General features: G+C 36.5%; 1 protein-coding gene across 3 annotated transcripts in view; it reads left to right on the forward strand.

Moving 5' to 3' along the window:
* CTDSPL2 (CTD small phosphatase like 2) overlaps positions 1-17,205 on the forward strand; it is a 71,122-nt gene that overhangs the window by 26,179 nt on the left and 27,738 nt on the right. For 2 of the 3 annotated variants that reach the window (XM_027084163.1, XM_027084161.1), the window contains exons 3-5: positions 8,600-8,738; positions 10,271-10,420; positions 16,111-16,323. In XM_027084163.1, coding sequence (XP_026939964.1) covers positions 8,600-8,738; positions 10,271-10,420; positions 16,111-16,323 — 502 coding nt within the window. The remainder of the gene's footprint in view (positions 1-8,599; positions 8,739-10,270; positions 10,421-16,110; positions 16,324-17,205) is intronic. The other variant, XM_027084162.1, reaches the window with a different exon arrangement.

The following is a 17,205-nucleotide window of genomic DNA, read 5'->3' on the forward strand; positions in this document are numbered from 1 at the left end:
CCTTTTGAACTTCGGGTCCTTAACTTTCTTATAAATGATTGGAAACCCTAAAGAACATTTGTTTATGTGGGTTATATCTGTCAATATATCTCATTAGATATTAAAACTGAGGAATTTTGAAAATATCAAAATTATAATTCTAAACCCTACATGTTGATACAAATAATATTTTAACTATTTTCTAAAGACAAAAAGGAAATTAGTGGGAAACATGACATTACAGTTTTATAAAGCTCTTTAATCGAAGCTTCATAGAAGGTAGTTTGTTGTCATTGAAGCATATAAAGAAAATTATACATGTATTTAGAAAAGGGAAGAGTATTTTAATATTCTTTGTAGATAATTGCAGATATTATACCAAAACTTGACAAATTGTGTAGTATCTTAAGTTCTTGTTCCAAGATTGAATTTGAGAGCACTACAATGATCTTTTCATTGGTCTGTCTTGCGCTTGGAATGAATCTTTTATCTATATATGATTTTGTAACATCATGCACTGATTATTTGGAAAATATTGGTTCACTGAATTATGTAGATCTTCCACATATGTGTCCACATTGACATAGTTCATTATTTAATACTTAAAAATCACATTTCTGAACAACCCCACTGATCTCAACAGAACAATCTTTAAGTATTGGGAAGCTGTCAGTCTCATGGTGCTTTGTCCAAGTTTTCAAACATCTCAGTTTTTGCTTGAATGCTCAAATTTTATTGTTGGCAGCAAGAAGTATTGGTTTTTCTTGAAGTGACAGGCTTGCTTTGTTCACTTTTCAGAAAATAATCTACTTCAAGTAAAGATAGTTTTCTATCAGAAAAAGTGGTCTAATTCAGCTTACAATTCAGTCACACAAATGCTTTTTCTCAAGACAGTTGTGGAAACACAGTTTGCAGCAGAAACGCTTTGTGTGTACTTCCCATCTTGTCATACAGAATTGAACACATATTTAAGGGTTGAGATTTAATTAATTTTACAGCTTCATCATGGACCTTCCTAAGTAGAGCTGGCTTTTTTTCCCCCATGCGGGTACATGGCAGTGAAAAATAACTATTGGGTGTCAGTGCCTTGATTTGTGCTAAGGTGGCAGTAGTTATAAACCATTTTTTTTGCACAGTCATTGCAAATTTTGGCACAAGTTATTCTAGGATAAATTGAGATGTAAAAAAATAATTTACCACTTGTGTTTGTTATCATGCATTCACAGTAAAGACAATTTTTGATGATTAGTTGATACTAGTATCAGACAAGTACAGTCAAAACAGAAAGTCCAACCACATTAGTAAGGCTAAAGTACAATTCAACACACCAGATTTTAACTCATTTTCTGTATTTACAGTTAAGTGTTTAATTCAGTGATTTACTTTATCATGAGAAAGTGGAAGTGCCTGTTTCTTTTATTGACTTTTTTTTTTAAACATACACTCATCTGGAAGGTAAGACCTTCCAGATTCATAATTTATATATTTATTTATTTATGGCTGTGTTGGGTCTTTGTTGCTACACGCGTGTTCTCTCTAGTTGTGGTGAGTGGGGACTACTCTTTGTTGCAGCACGGGGGCTTCTCATTGTGGTGGCTTCTCTTGTTATGGAGCACAGGCTCTACGCACGTGGGCTTCAGTAGTTGTGGCACGTGGGCTCAGTTGTGGCTTGCGGGCTCAGTAGTTGTGGCTTGTGGGCTCTAGAGCACAGGCTCAGTAGTTATGGCGCACAGGCTTAGTTGTTCCACAGCATGTGGGATCTTCCCGGACCAGGTCTTGAACGTGTGTCCCCTGCATTGGCAGGTGGATTCTTATTCACTGCACCACCAGGGAAGTCCCTCTTTTATCGACTTTTATTGAGCAGGCTTCAGCACAAACTACTGTGCAAGAGTTTATAAGTCTCTCATAAGTTATGTACACTTCTTCGAACAATGCAATATGATAACTTTTTAAGATATCTCATTGGGTTTTGTAATTTAAGTTTGAAAAACTATAACTTTTTGGCTTTTAAAGATCTCATCATGTGTACATTTAAAATATTGAGTTTCTGTTTTTAAAACGGAATGATTGTTCTCAAATGCAACTGAATCGGCACCATAATTCTATTTGAATATGTTCTATTGCATAAGACAACTTAATTTTACAGCCAAAGGGACATTAGTTTTATCATATTTTCATTTGTGATTTACAGTTTCGTTCAGTTATTTCTTAGAGTATATTCCCCCCTTTCATGAGTTAGAGAATTCTATGTCGGTTTCTTTTTATCACTTGCAGTAATGGATTGAATTTACAAGTCGCCCAGCTCCAGTTTTCAATCCAACAATCCATTCTTAGTTATAAATTATAAATTTTCTTTTATTTAAAAAGAGTTACTAAATTCTAAAATAACTGTTTTAGGTGAAATTTTAAAAACCAAATTTAATAATATTGCAAAGCAAAACAAGAGTACTCTTACTATGTTTCCGTATATACATAGAGAGAGAAAAAAAAATAAAACTTTGAGACTTCAGAATAATTTATTGGATCATAATGAGACTACAGAGATTATAGCAGGTATTAGTGTTGAAGACAGTAAAGGCACAGTAGAAATATTGAACACAAAGATCTTTTGTATTTACTCATAGATTTGCCTTAGTGGTATTCATTCCTTATTGCAAATTTAGGATCCCATCTGGTATTATTTATTTTATGCCTAAAGAACTTCATTTGTTATTTCTTGTGAAGATCAGCTGGAAATGAATTGTTAGCTTTTCTGTCTCAGAATGTTTTTAATGTGAACAATTTAAAAAATTTATATATTTACTATCTCTTGCCAATTTTTCTTAACAGTTTATATATTCTGAGCCTGTAGCCATTACATACTATCTTTTTTTTTTAATTACAACACGTGATCTGATAAAGTATGTATGTATGTATGTATGTATTTATTTATTTTTGCTGTGTTGGGTATTCGTTTCTGTGCGAGGGCTTTCTCCAGTTGTGGTGAGCGGGGACCACTCTTCATCGCGGTGCGCGGGCCTCTTACTGTCGCGGCCTCTCCCGTTCCGGAGCACAGGCTCCAGACGCGCAGGCTCGGTAGTTGTGGCTCACAGGCTTAGTTGCTCCGCGGCACGTGGGATCCTCCCAGACCAGGGCTCGAACCCGTGTTCCCTGCATTGGCAGGCAGATTCCTAACCACTGCGCCACCAGGGAAGTCCTACATACTATCTTTTAATCTTCATTTATCTTACACAGGTTCTACATGTGTTCTGTATGTTTAATGCTTATCCTCAGTCCTCTAGTTATGATCTGTAGTCATTTTTGTTGTTGAAAGCTCAATTTCTGGTAGATGCCACACAAAGCACTCATGGGCACTATTATCTGAGTTCTGTGCTTAAAAATCAGTTTTACTGAATATGAAATCCTTGTCTCACAGTTTCTCTTCTTGATTTTTTAAACTATTATTCCATTTTCTTCCAGCATAAAAAGCATTGCTTTCACAGTTTGATGGTACTCTAATTTTCCCTATGTAGATAAATGGATTTTGCCTTGTTCTCCAAAGGATTTGTTTCCTTTAAATTCTGTTAAGTTTAGGATCTTGGTAGTTGTTTTTTGGGGTTGATAGTTTTAGTTAAACAGTATAGTCTGGGAATTTCCTGGTGGTCCAGTGGTTAGGACTCCAGACTCACTGCCGAGGGCCCAGGTTCAGTTTCTTGTTGGGGAACTAAGATTGCACAAGCTGCGCAGTGGTTGCAGCCAAAAATAAATAAATAAATAAACTAGTGTACTCTTTCAGTATGTAATTTCAGATATTTTATTTGAGGAAAACTTTCTGATATGCTCTTGTTTTGGCTTCCGTCTCGGCCTACTGTTTTCTGTCTGTTGGATCTTCTTTGTCCATATTCAGTGCTTGACACATTTTGATGTCTTAAAACCCAGCCCCCCTCCCCCATTTTACCTTCTCTTTCTCTTAAAGGCATAATCTATTCTATTTACTCACTTCTATGTCTGTTCTAGTTTAGTCTTTATTTCCAAAATTTTTTTTTTTCATTTCTAATTATTTTGTTACTGAGTTTTTTCTAACTCTGATGTATATGTCATATCACTTTCTTAACTTTTTTTGTCTTTTTTGAAATAAAGGTATAATTTTTGTCTGTTCTCGTGTGCATTTTTTTTTTCTTTTTTTTTTTTTGGCCACGCTGCGCGGCACGTGGGATCTTAGTTCCCCGATCGAATCCACACCCTCTGCAGTGGAAGCGCAGAGTCTTAACCACTGGACCACCAGGAAAGTCCCTCTTATTTCATCTGCTGTCGTTAAATTGGCCTGCCATGCTTTCAATTGAATATCTGCCTGTTAGCTATTTGGGGCTTCTCCTGTTCTCAGATGTGTCACATGCCATGTTGCATTCCTTTGCTTTCTTCTGCACTGGTACAGATGGTTACTCCAGTGTTATGACTGTTGGTTTGTTCTCATCTGCTTGGAGTTTGGGGGAGAAACCTTGTTTCCTGCTTTTGTTGTAAATTGGCTTTTGGGGTTTTGTTGCCTCTTTAGTTCTCTGTATTTTTCCTTTGAGATTCAGAGATTTAAGAATACGACCTTCCCAAGATTTTCCCTTTAAAAGCCTATCTTAAGAGGCAACTTTGAAAAATATAAATTCCAGACAAGACATTGTAGGGTTATTAAATTTTAAAAATGTACAGTAATGTAGAAATCTTGTTTTTCCTAGTTCCTCTTCTAAAAATCATACTATATCCAAAAATGTCCCCAAATTATATACTTGAATGTTTAAGGAAGAGTAGGATTTGGTGACACATTTCAGAATTGGAGCATCATCAGACATTTGAATGCATTATTCTGAAGGGTGGAATTTTATTGTCAATGACTGCAGACCTTGAATCCTGATCTTAACAGCTTCCTCTTTCTCTTTAGAGATATAAGCTCAAGTATTTGAATATATTCTCAATTGACCACAGCATAACCTTTTCTGTTATATGGGGCACCTGCATATTATCAGTTAGCTTATATACTATTGGTAAATAGGGAAGTAGTTTCAGGATAACATGGGTGGGTTTTGGTTTATACGTGATTTTTTTCTAAACTGGACAGGGGGATCCTGAATAATGGGGGTAGAATTTTACACTGCACAGAGTTTTTAATTAAAAGTGGTAAGCTGTGTATGGAGTTCCCTTTCAGAGAGGTACACCCTGGTCTAGCAGGGACTCTTCTTTTCATATGGCAGTTTGCATTTCCTTTTTTGTCCATTTTAGCAGTCTTCCTGGCTTAAAGCTCCACTTCTCAGCTCCCATAAACCCTCGTTTCTACTTCTTTTTTTTTTTTTCGGTACGCAGGCCTTCCAACGCTGCGGCCTCTCCCGCTGCGGAGCACAGGCCCCGGACGCACAGGCCCAGTGGCCATGGCTCACAGGCCCAGCCGCTCCACGGCATATGGGATCCTCCCAGACCGGGGCACGAACCCGTGTCCCCTGCATCGGCAGGTGGACTCCCAACCACTGCGCCGCCAGGGAAGCCCCTCTACTTCTTTGCTTCTAATACCTTTATATTAAGCTCTGAGGAAGCATTTCAGCTGCTCTTAGCTGCTTAACTGGGGTGTGCAAGTTATCTCTGGAGGTTCCAATCATTGGTTTTCTTAGTGCTGTGGTTACAGAGTTACAGGGGCATTGGCTGATCTGCCCCAATGTACCCCTCTCTACCCTTCTGGACCCATTTTTTTCCCCATAAGCCTTGTTATTTTTAGGGTTGCAGAGTGCAAAGTTTCCAGGAATGTATGTATGTATTTACATTATACCAGATGTACTAAGAAACTTCAAGAAAATGTTGGAGCTTAGTGTAGTGAGGCTTTACAGCATTGTTTCTGTTCTTGAAGGACTTTATAAAAAGAGCCCCTATAATTCTCCTGTAATAAAGATCCAGTGTTTGGGATTTGAGGCTTCCTATTCATCATTTTTAAATGCAGGGGAATAATAAACAGTAAAAATTTGAGGAATTATGTTGTGGATCACTGAGGCTTTATTTTGTGCTAATGAGATTGTTTTGATGAACCTACCTAAAATTAGAGAAACTGGTGAGTAAATGTAAAATTCTGTATTGGATGATACAGTATTATCTTTTTTCTATTTTGATCCTGGTAGGGAATTGTAATTTGGGCCATTTACAATATCAAGGTTTGTTTCAGAAATAATAGTATTCAACTTACAGAAAATGCATAGTAGTATACTGTATTATTATTTGTTGTGGAAAAATCTAATCCTTATCAAAAGATTTTGGGTACTTTCCTTAAAACAGCAAGGAATTATAGGCCAGTATTACAGTAATGGAAGAAGATTGCTCATGTGATGGATGACTCTAGAAAAATTGTACAGATGAGGAAGATGGATGTATAAATGGAGAAAAATCAGGTTATTGCATGGAGTATAATATTTTAGTTAAGTCCTGATAAACCCATTGTAAGTTGAAAATGTTGTAAGCTGAAAATGCACTTAAGACACTTAACCTACTGGATGGACATCATAGCTTAGCCCAGCCTACCTTAAACATGCTCAGAACACTTTCATTAGCTTACAGTTGGGCAAAATCACAAGTGTTGAATGTCTTATGTAATTGATTGAATACTGAAAGCGAAAAACAATAGTTGCATGGATACAGAATGGTTATAAGTGTGTCAGTTATTTACCCTCATGATCAAGTGGCTGACTTTGAGCTGTGGCTCACTGTGGCTCACTGCTGCCGCTGCCCAGCATCACAAGAGTATATAGTACCTGCAAATGGCTAGCCCGAGAAAAGACCAAAATTAAAAATTCTAAGTACAGTTTCTACTGAATACGTATTGCTTTCACATCACTGTAAAGTCAAAAAATCTTTAAGTCAAACTATGATAAGTCTATATTGCAAAAATAGTGTAAACTGGTCATGTGGATTTGCCCCATATAAGGAAATGAATAGAGAGCTTTGTTAAGGAGTAGACTCCTTAGTGTTAATTTGGACATTTTGAGAATTGACATTAGGTGTGTGGCAGTGGCAGGCCCTATTAATTTTGTGTCATTTTTGGGACTATGTGATAATGCCAGCAAATTCCAGTGGGGTTCGCTCAAGGAAATGACCCCTGTTCTTTTGAGTAATTCTAAAAGTAAGGAAAATTGCTGGAAACTTAGACCACATTGTGAGATTCAGTATTTCAGTAGCATGAAAATTTAATGGACCCTGGGGAAAGAATCTGAATTGTGTGGATGCTGTAATTATATTTGTGTATTGTAATAACGTTAATAAATACTCTTATGACTGTCAGATTTTTTCTGTGTTTTCTTCTACTGTTAGGTATTAATTCTGTTTGTTTCTCCTGGAAATGAAAAAAGAGGAGAAAGCATATTACAACATATTTTATCTTTTTAAAAATCTGGGCTTCCCTGGTGGCGCAGTGGTTGAGAGTCCGCCTGCTGATGCAGGGGACACCGGTCCGGGAGGAACCCACGTGCCGCGGAGCGGCTGCGCCCGTGGGCCATGGCCGTTGGGCCTGCGCGTCCGGAGCCTGTGCTCCGCAGTGGGAGAGGCCACAGCAGTGAGATGCCCGCGTACCGCAAAAAAGAAAAAAAAATCTGAGCATAGTTGACATACAACATTGTATTAGTTTCAGATATATAGCATGATTCAATTTGTTTTTTGGTTGCGCCACACGGTATGTGGAATCTTAGCTCTCCAACCGGGGATTGAACCTGTGCCCCTGCAGTGGAAACGTGGAATCTTAACCACTGGACCGCCGGGGAAGTCTGATTCAGTATTTTTATATATTGCAAAATGATTACCACAATAAGTCTAGTTAAAATCTGTCAGCATATGTAGTTACAGAATTCTTTTCTCTGATAACTTTTAAGGTTTACTCTCACAGCAATTTTCATATATGCAATACAGTATTATTAACTGTAGTCACCGTGCTGTACGTTATATCACTGCAACTTATTTATTTTATAACCTTTTGTACCTTTTGACGCCTATTACCCATTTCACTCATCCCCACCTCCCTGCCTCTGGCAACCACCAGTCTGTTCTCTGTATCTGTGAACTTGCTGTTTTTGTTTTTTGTTTGTTTTTGTTTTTTAATTCCACATGTAAGTGAGATCGTATGGTATTTGTCTTTCTCTGTCTGACTTTTTTCACTTAGTGTAATGCCCTTTAGGTTCATCCATGTTGTTGCAAGTGGCAAGAGTTGATTCTTTTTTATGGCTGAATAATATTCCATTGTTTATGTATGTATGTATACGTGTGTGTCTGTGTGTGTTATATGCATATATATATATATATTCACTGCATTATTTACAGTAGCCAAGATATGGAAACAACCATATCTAAGTGTCCATCAATTGATAATGGATAAAATTGGCTATTGTAAATAATGCAGTGAACATGGGGGTACGTGTCATATTTTATCATTTTAAAAGTGTAACCTGTAGGGAATTCCCTGGCGGTTCAGTGGTTAAGACTCGGTGCTTTCACTGCCATGGGTCCGGGTTCAGTCCCTGGTCAGGGAACTAAGATCTCACAAGCTGCGTGGTGTGGCAAAAAAAAAAAAAGTAACCTGTAAAGCAGAATGACTCTGTTCAATGCATGTTTTTCCCTCTTATATCTTAAGGAAGAGAGAGAAAATCCTTCAAAACGGAGTAGAATTGAACGTGATATAGATAATAATTTGATCACATCAACACCAAGAGCAGGAGAAAAGCCTAACAAACAGATATCTCGAGTAAGACGGAAAAGTCAAGTAAATGGAGGTTTGTTAATGTTTACATATTGCTTTATTAGGTGTAAGCAGAGTTCTCACTTGACATGTTTGTGTTCTGTTTTTAAAAATCTACTTTGAGCAATTTCTGCCTTATTTTTGTAATCTCCTTTGTATTAAATATTAGTGGCATGAAGTAAATAAAAATTTACCTTCCTAATGTAAATCTACTTTGATGAATTAAAGTGACAGAGGCAGAGCAACTAGCTTTATAGTGTTTAGCATGAAAATGTATATGAAACTCATTTCTTAAAGCAGTAATAATTGTGACTTAATTTATTTGAAATATGTACAAAGAATTTGTTTCTGGATTATGGAATTTCAGAGCTATAGAGGGGGCTTGGAGCTCTCAGGTCCGCGGTTCTCAACTAGGGGTGTTTTTGTCCCCTAGCAGACGCTTTTCAGTGTATGAAGACCTTTTTGGTTTGTCACAACCTGTGGAGGGATTGCTACTTGCATCTAGCAGGTGAAGGTCAGGGGCACTGCTAAACATCCTACAATGCACAGGACATCCTCCCATAACAAAGAATTATCCAGCCCAAAAGCCAATAGTGTTGTTGCTATTTATAAATCCTGTTCTAGATCAGTACCTTATTGTATTGCTGACAAGCTCCTCAAAGTCAAAAAGGAGAAAAAAAAGATGGACAAGCAGAGAAACCTATACAGAATAGCACTTTAGAGCATGGAGTGCTACCTTTTAACCAATACTGTTTTAAACACAGCAGTGATAATAATTCCCTACCTCTTTCCTCTTAATGCAGTGATGTATCTCCATTGTTAGAATTGACCATAAGGGAGAAAAGGGATAAACAAGTTAAAAGAGCACTAACAAAGAAGGAAAGAAATGTGCTAAAGTTGTGGAGGGTCAAGGATGATTTATTAAGACATTTGTATTTTATATTTTCCCAAAACCCATTAAATTTTTTTTATTTATAAGAAACTTAAAAAAAAAAACTGGTTATTCTTCCTAACTACTCTGAAATGGTGCCTCACAATATCCGTAAGTAGTTTTTGACACTGCTGTATATATAGTCTTCTGCTTCAGTAGAAATAGTTGCCTCTATTTATTTAGCTGTTACTCATTAGAAATAGATTGGGGGGTAAGTTTTGTGAAGTAGGCAGCATCCCAAAATGTAAATAAACAAAGACAAAATCTTGCATTTGTGTTTTTCATATTGTAACTTGCTTGCTTTACTTACAAAGAGTTTTATTTCATTTTCTGTTACACTGTGTTGATTTGAAGACTTTCAGTCTGTGTAATTCCAGATATAAATCTACTTTGTAAAAACTCAGTAAATTTTAGCATTTATAAACCATTATAAATAAATTTGTTATAAAGATCATTTGATTTACAAGTGATTTACCTCAGGATTTCTTGAAATAATAAGCTTTTTAACATTAATGTTCATCAGTTTTCCTTATGTATTTTGAGGGAAAAAGTTATTTTTTTAATGAATCGTTTAGAACATATTTATGAAAGTCATGTTTTCTAGATTGCAACTATTTTTGTTGTTTCTTTCTTAGAAGCTGGTAGTTATGAAATGACAAATCAACATGTAAAACAAAATGGAAAATTAGAAGATAATCCTTCCTCTGGCAGTCCTCCAAGGACTACATTGTTGGGGACCATATTTTCTCCTGTCTTCAACTTTTTTTCACCAGCAAATAAAAATGGTAAATATAAGTCATTAACCATAATTTGGGTTTAAAAGATTAATCGTTTTCCTGGCTTTTTAAAAGATCTGTTTGATTTTTGGGGCATATTTTTGTTAGCATCTTATGTTTGTTTTCAGTCTCGTTAAAAATACACAGACTTTTTTTTTTTAAAGAATATATTTTCTTTCTTTTATATTTATTTACTTTATTTATTTATGGCTGCATCGTGTCTTAGTTGCGGCACACGGGATCTTTTGTTGCGGTGTGTGGGCTCCTCATTGCGGCACGTGGGCTTCTCTCCAGTTGTGACATGTGGGCTCTGTAGTTGTAGTACACAGGCTTAGTTGCCTCGCAGCAGGTGGGATCTTATTAGTTCCCTGACCAGAGATTGAACCCAAGTTCCCTGCATTGGAAGGTGGATTCTTAACCACTGGACCACCAGGGAAGTCCCCAAAATACACAGCTTCTAAAAGGTTTTTTTTTTTTTTTTTTTTTTTTTTTTAGTGACTGAAATAAATGTAGGTTATGTTTAATTAACTATCTGAAAAGCTAGATGATAAACTTTGGGCTGGAGGGAAAGTATTATTTTTTCTGCGTTGGGATGACTTCTGCATCTTTAGAGAGAAGCATTTTCAATATTCTAGATTAGTAAAGTAGAATTTGTTGAATATTTTGAGTGAGTTGAAACCAGATTTTTTTTTGGTAATGCAATTTATTTTTATTATCATTTGCTTGTTTTTTTTCCCCCGTAGGGAATCTTCAGTTTAGACAAATAGTAAAACTACCCTAATTCACATGAATTGAAGGTTCCCGTTGTATGCCTTTGCAAAAAAATTAAAAATGGCCTCTTTCTCAAAATATCTTTTTAAAATTATCTGGTGTCCTATTTTTTCTGATAATTAATGTCTAATTTCATACATGATAATTTAGTCTCTAGATTATTTGAGGGCAAGAGGTCATGTCTTTATTTTTACATCTACCATGTTGTTTGATACAGTATTGGGCACATGGGAAATAGGCATTAAATACCTGTTGCCTGATTTCTGGATGATAAAGCAATTTTTAAAAGGCAGAATGGTGCACTGTAAAATCAAGATGATGTAGGGGCAGAAATAATGTATATTAGCACATTAAAGGACTGTGAAGTCCTAGAATAGAAACAAAAAACTACCTTTAACTTTGTTTAACCCAGTATTCCCTAGACATATCTGACCAAGTACTCTTCTATGGAACATCTGTTAACATCTTAACATCTTTTAGAACTAGTGCCTCCTAAAACATCTTTGGAAATGCTGGGGTAGTGGGAAAAGAACAGGCTTTGGAGTTAGATAAACTTGTTTTAAATTTGTTCCCAGCTGCCACTGTTTACTTATGTTATGCTGGACCAGTTCTTTAAACTCTTGAGCCTCTTAATCCATGAGAAAAGGTAATTATACTTAAATGTGAGGAGTGAAGATTCCAGTTCACTCAACAAATATTGAGCATCTACTATGTTCCAGCCATTGTGATAAGTATAATAAATTTTTATAGGTGCCTTGAGAGAGGTATGGAACAGTATTCAAAGAATGGAATGGTCCTGTATTCTGGGTGGTGGCTCACAAAAGGCTTCATAGAAAAGCTGAATCTTGAAAGATGGTAAAGGGCATTCCATGTAGAAGGAGCAGTGTAAGCAAAGGTACAGTGTATTTCAGAAACAAATTAGTTTGTCACAGATGGAGCATCAGATTTGAGGAGTGCATGGGAAGGGATAAGATAGGACAATTATAAAGAAGTCAGATTATAGAGCCAATTTTGTAGGGTTTTTGAACTTTATCCTTAGTCATGGGGGGATGAATGAAAAGTTTTAAACTGTGAGTAATATGAACAGATTTATGTTGTTGTTTTTTAAGTTTACAGATTTTATTTTTTTTTAATTTATTTTTGGCTGTGTTGGGTCTTCGTTGCTGTGTGTGGGCTTTCTCTAGTTGCGGCGAGTGGGGGCTACTCTTTGTTGCAGTGTGCGGGCTTCTCATTGCGGTGGCTTCTCTTGTTGTGGAGCACGGGCTCTAGGCGTGCGGGCTTCAGTAGTTGTGGCTCGCAGGCTCAGTAGTTGTGGCTCACAGGCTCTAGAGTGCAGGCTCAGTATTTGTGGTGCACAGGCTTAGTTGCTCTGCGTCATGTGGGAGCTTCCCGGACCAGGGCTCGAACCTGTATCTCCTGCATTGGCAGGTGGATTCTTAACCACTGCGCCACCAGGGAAGCCCAGATTTGTGTTTTCTAAAGATCTATTTGGCAGTAGCATGTAGGCTAAATTCTAAAGAGGCTGGATGCAGGGAGAACATTAGTAGACTTGTAGTCCATGTGAGACTTCATACAACCTTACTTGTAGTATTAGAGAAGAAAAGAAGGATCAAAGATACAAATGGACAAATTTTGGGAACAGATTGGAGGTGAAGGAAGAGAGAGAGTAAGATGTACACATTAGATTTTCAAGAGAGAAAAGTAAGTTCCTGGGAGATAGATAATTGAATTTAATTTGGGCCATGCTGAGCCTGAGAGGCCTTGAAACAACCAAATAAAAATGTCTACTAACAATTTGTCATTCAGGTATGGGGCTTAGAAATCTGAATAAGCAGTAGAGCATGGTATTATCAGCTTACAAATATTAATTGAAACCAGTGGACTAAATGGTCCATTTGGTTCATCAAACTAAGACCAGAATCTTGGGGAAAGACATTTAAGGACTGGACAAAGCTAAAGAAGCCAACAAAGGAGAAATGGAGGAAACCAGGAGAAACTGAGTCATAGAAGCCAAAAGAAGAGACTGTCAAACCCAGGGTCAAACAATTGTAAAGATAGAAGGAACGGAAATGAGCATTGAAAAGGTATCATTAAACCTGGTAATTAACTGGTCATTGGTTTCGTTTGCCAGAAGAGTTTCAGAGGAGTGATTGCAGTTGGCAGCCTAATCCATGGGTTAAAAGAGTGAAATGGAGAGTAAGAAAGGGATCAGCACATATAGATTACTGTTATGAGGAACCTGAATATGAGAAAAACTAGAGAGGTCATGAAGCCTCAAGGGATGTTTTGTATTTGTGAGAAGGAAGCATGTTGTTAAGCCTCAGGGAAGGGTCTAATAGGTTGAACATAAGGGAAAAAGGAAAACTAATGAAGAAAGTTTCTAGGATCTACTGATAGGGATGGGATCAAGAGAACAGGTAGAAGGATTAGAATTGAAACAAGGAGAATAGACATTTTTCTCTGATGCTGGAGGAAAGAACGTTTGGGCAGCAGTAGTTCATGTTTGATAGAATTTTTTCTTTGAAGGAGGACATGGTATCATTTTGCTGAGATGGTCCTGGTGGCAGGGATTGAAGAGAATGAAGGTTTAGAATGTTTGCTATTTGGTATAAGTAAAAGAAGCTGAATGACTCACACACAGAAATACTGAGCAGCATGCTATAGGCGTAGCTAAGATTAGAGGATTTTACTTGGAGTACAATCAGTCTTTATAATTCTATTGTTTTCTTTATTACCTGGGTCTAGTGCCTGAGAAGCCTGTTAGATTGATTCAAGAGGGATTTCTATGATGAATGACAGTGGAAAGACAAGGAAGCGAGGACAGTGAGGCTGCTGGCTTGAGAGTGGTTTAAATAATACACCATGAAGTCTAACTAGATGAGGAGGGTGGAGAAGAAGCCATTGAGGGATGTGTTTGGATAAAAGAGATTGGCTTTTATCAAACGTGAAGATCACATGTAATAGAAATATTAGATAGATAGATAATTAGAAGATTAGGAGGTCGTGGTAGGAGATTAATTATTTGAATTATAGGTTTCAGAGGTGAACAGTTTCTCTGTGATAGTGTCCAGGTTTTAGCCATGGTAATAACTACTAAAGAGCATTACAAATGTAGATGGGGCTAAATAGGGCAAGACCTTTGAGGGTTAGTTATTGGATGAGTCATTGACATCACCTGCAATAACTATATAGGCATTTAATAGAGCAGTAAACTGGTATCTAGGTGTTAAATTCCTCTGAGATTGAGAGAGGATGCTGGCAATAGATGGTAGGTGACAGCAGAGGGCATAAGCGAAGAATTGTATAGCCAGGTGACAGCAATCTCAAAGGAGCAAACATTTTTACACATTAGTGGAAAACCAATGATCTGGTGGCGGCAATGGAGGTAAATGAATTCTGATTGAGTAAGAAGTATGGGAGAATAAACAGCTTTGAGGGAAGGGTATCAGGAAAAGATGTCTTTTGGAAAGAGGTTAAATGTAAGGCAATGAGGGAGAAAGAATATTCTGTGAGGAAGTTGAGAGTTATTGGCGGTTGATTTTGTTGTTGACAGTGACATTCGGAGGATTTCATAAAGAAATGGAGACTTGGGGTCAGTCCATAGTGGAAGAAAAATTGGGCAGTGGGTTCATCTAGGGGATGGTTGAATATAATGAGGAAACTAGCTTCTATCTTTGTTATTGAGATGGAATTTCATTGAGAAATTGTTCTTGTGTCTTTGAATAAAAAGGGTCTCATGGTTAGGGGAACAGTTAGCTCATTTTTAGAGAACTGTCTCTGGTTTAAAAATTACAACTGCACAAAATGGCTAGGATGCTTAGTACTAGAAAGATCAGGAGCTGTTTGAGGATAATGGAAAATTGTGTGTGTGTGTGTGTGTGTGTGTGTGTGTTGTGTGTATTGCCCAGCACATAGTAAGCACTTAATAAATGATATTTGCTTTAATGAAGAGAAGTTCTGTGGTCAAAAATACTATATGACAGTTGACCCAACAACAACATGGGTTTGAACTGCACAGGTCAACTTAATACAAGGATTTTTTTCAATAAATACTATAGTATACAATCTGTGGTTGGTTGAATCTGAGGATGTGGAACTGTGGATATGGAGGGCTGACTGTAAAGTTATTCTCAGTTTTCTGACTGCATGGGGGTCAGTGCCCCTAACCCCTATGTTGTTCAAGGGTCAACTGTATATACTTCAGAGTTCCTAAGAGACTGGATCTTAAATGTTCTCACCACAAAAAAGAAATAATTATGTGGCAGGATAGAGGTGTTAGTTCACGCTCAGTTGGTAATCATATTGCAGTATATAAAGTATTAAATCAATACGTACACCTGTAACTTACACAATGTTATGTTAATTATATCTCATTTAAAATTTTTAAAGTTCTAAATTGACTTGTTTGACTATAAATGGGTGTTTCTAAGCTATTTGAACACTCTTAAGAAAAACTTTGCTCACAAATATTACTCTAGCTTATAATAGTCTTATTCCTTATTTTTGAAATGTCTAGTAAAGAGTCACTAAATAATGGTATCCTCAGCTTTGTTTCTGTTCCATTTAGTTTTTCTAAATATTTATGAATTTTTATTGAATATATTTGACATATAACATTGTATAAATTTAAAGTGTACAACATGTTGATTTGATAATTTATATATTGTAATTTGATCATCATCGTAGTGATAATTAGCATATGCTCTCTATCATGTTATATAATTATTCTTTCTTTTTAGTGGTTGGAGTAATTAAGTACTAGTCTCTTAGCAGGTTTGATGATTATAATACAATGTTGTCTGTATTCACTATACTGTGCATTAGATCTCTAAGGCTTATTTATTACTTGTTTTAAGTTTGTTCCCATCTTTCCCCACCCACTATGAGCTTTTAAGTGACGATTAATGTACAATTAATCATGATTTCAGGAACATCAGGATCTGATTCCCCAGGACAGGCTGTGGAAGCTGAAGAGATAGTAAAACAGCTTGATATGGAACAGGTGGATGAAATCACTACCAGTACTACTACATCAACTAATGGAGCAGCTTACTCAAATCAAGCAGTTCAAGTGAGGTCATCAATAAATGGTTTAGAAGAAGCAGAAGAAACAGTTAATCGTGATATCCCACCCCTTACAGGTAAATAAGATTCCTTTTTTTCTTATACATTTTCATGAATAGTTTGTAAAAATACTACTGTATTTTTTCTTAAATAGGCAGATTAAATGCATAAGTTTTTCTTCCTTGAAGTTAATAAAATTAAAACTGGAAATAAAACTTTTCCCCCCAAATCCAGTCATTTTGAAATTGAATTTTTTTAAGGTTATTTTACTGCATATTAGTCACTTTACAGTTTAATTATGTGTACCGGTCTTACCACTTAGAGAAATTTAACACAGCTAACAAAATAATATGCTTACATTTATGAACATATTTATTATAATTGCACGAGTCTTAGATCCTTAATGTCTGAAGTCCCTACATAGAGGTAGTCTCATACCTTCAGATTTGTTTCATATACAGATGACATTCCCAAAGAAGAAGCTTCTGTTCTTGGGTCTCTCCTATACACAAACTTTGCAGCCTAATCCTGGATGCTTTTAAAGCCCTAACATAATTGTTAGGTCCCTGAGCCAGTTGTTATGGAAATGTAGAAACATGTGAGGTCAGCATTTGTTACTTCTGAGGGTTAGATAGAGGTGGTAGATAGACCACTTCTGAGGTGGTAGATAGACCACTTCTGAGGTGGTAGATAGACATATAAGGCTAAAAGATGAAATTGTATTCCATTATGATTAAAAGCAGAAATAAAACTGAGGATGGACATCTTTTCCCAGAAGGAGAAGATCTTAGACTTTTATTTTAGATTTGTTTGTTTTTCCTTGTGGTGCCAGATATTTGAGAGAGCCTAGTACATATATATTGGTTGAGAAATAAGTTTGGCAAAGGAAGCAAAATGATGATCTCTCTGATATAAAGGGGAAACTTGAAAAAAAATCATTGAAACAGCATGATAACATT

The sequence above is a fragment of the Aethalodelphis obliquidens genome, unplaced genomic scaffold (assembly GCF_003676395.1).
Source record: "Aethalodelphis obliquidens isolate GAN/ISIS:26980383/991018 unplaced genomic scaffold, ASM367639v1 scaffold51, whole genome shotgun sequence".
In the NCBI taxonomy this organism is placed as follows: domain Eukaryota; kingdom Metazoa; phylum Chordata; class Mammalia; order Artiodactyla; family Delphinidae; genus Aethalodelphis; species Aethalodelphis obliquidens.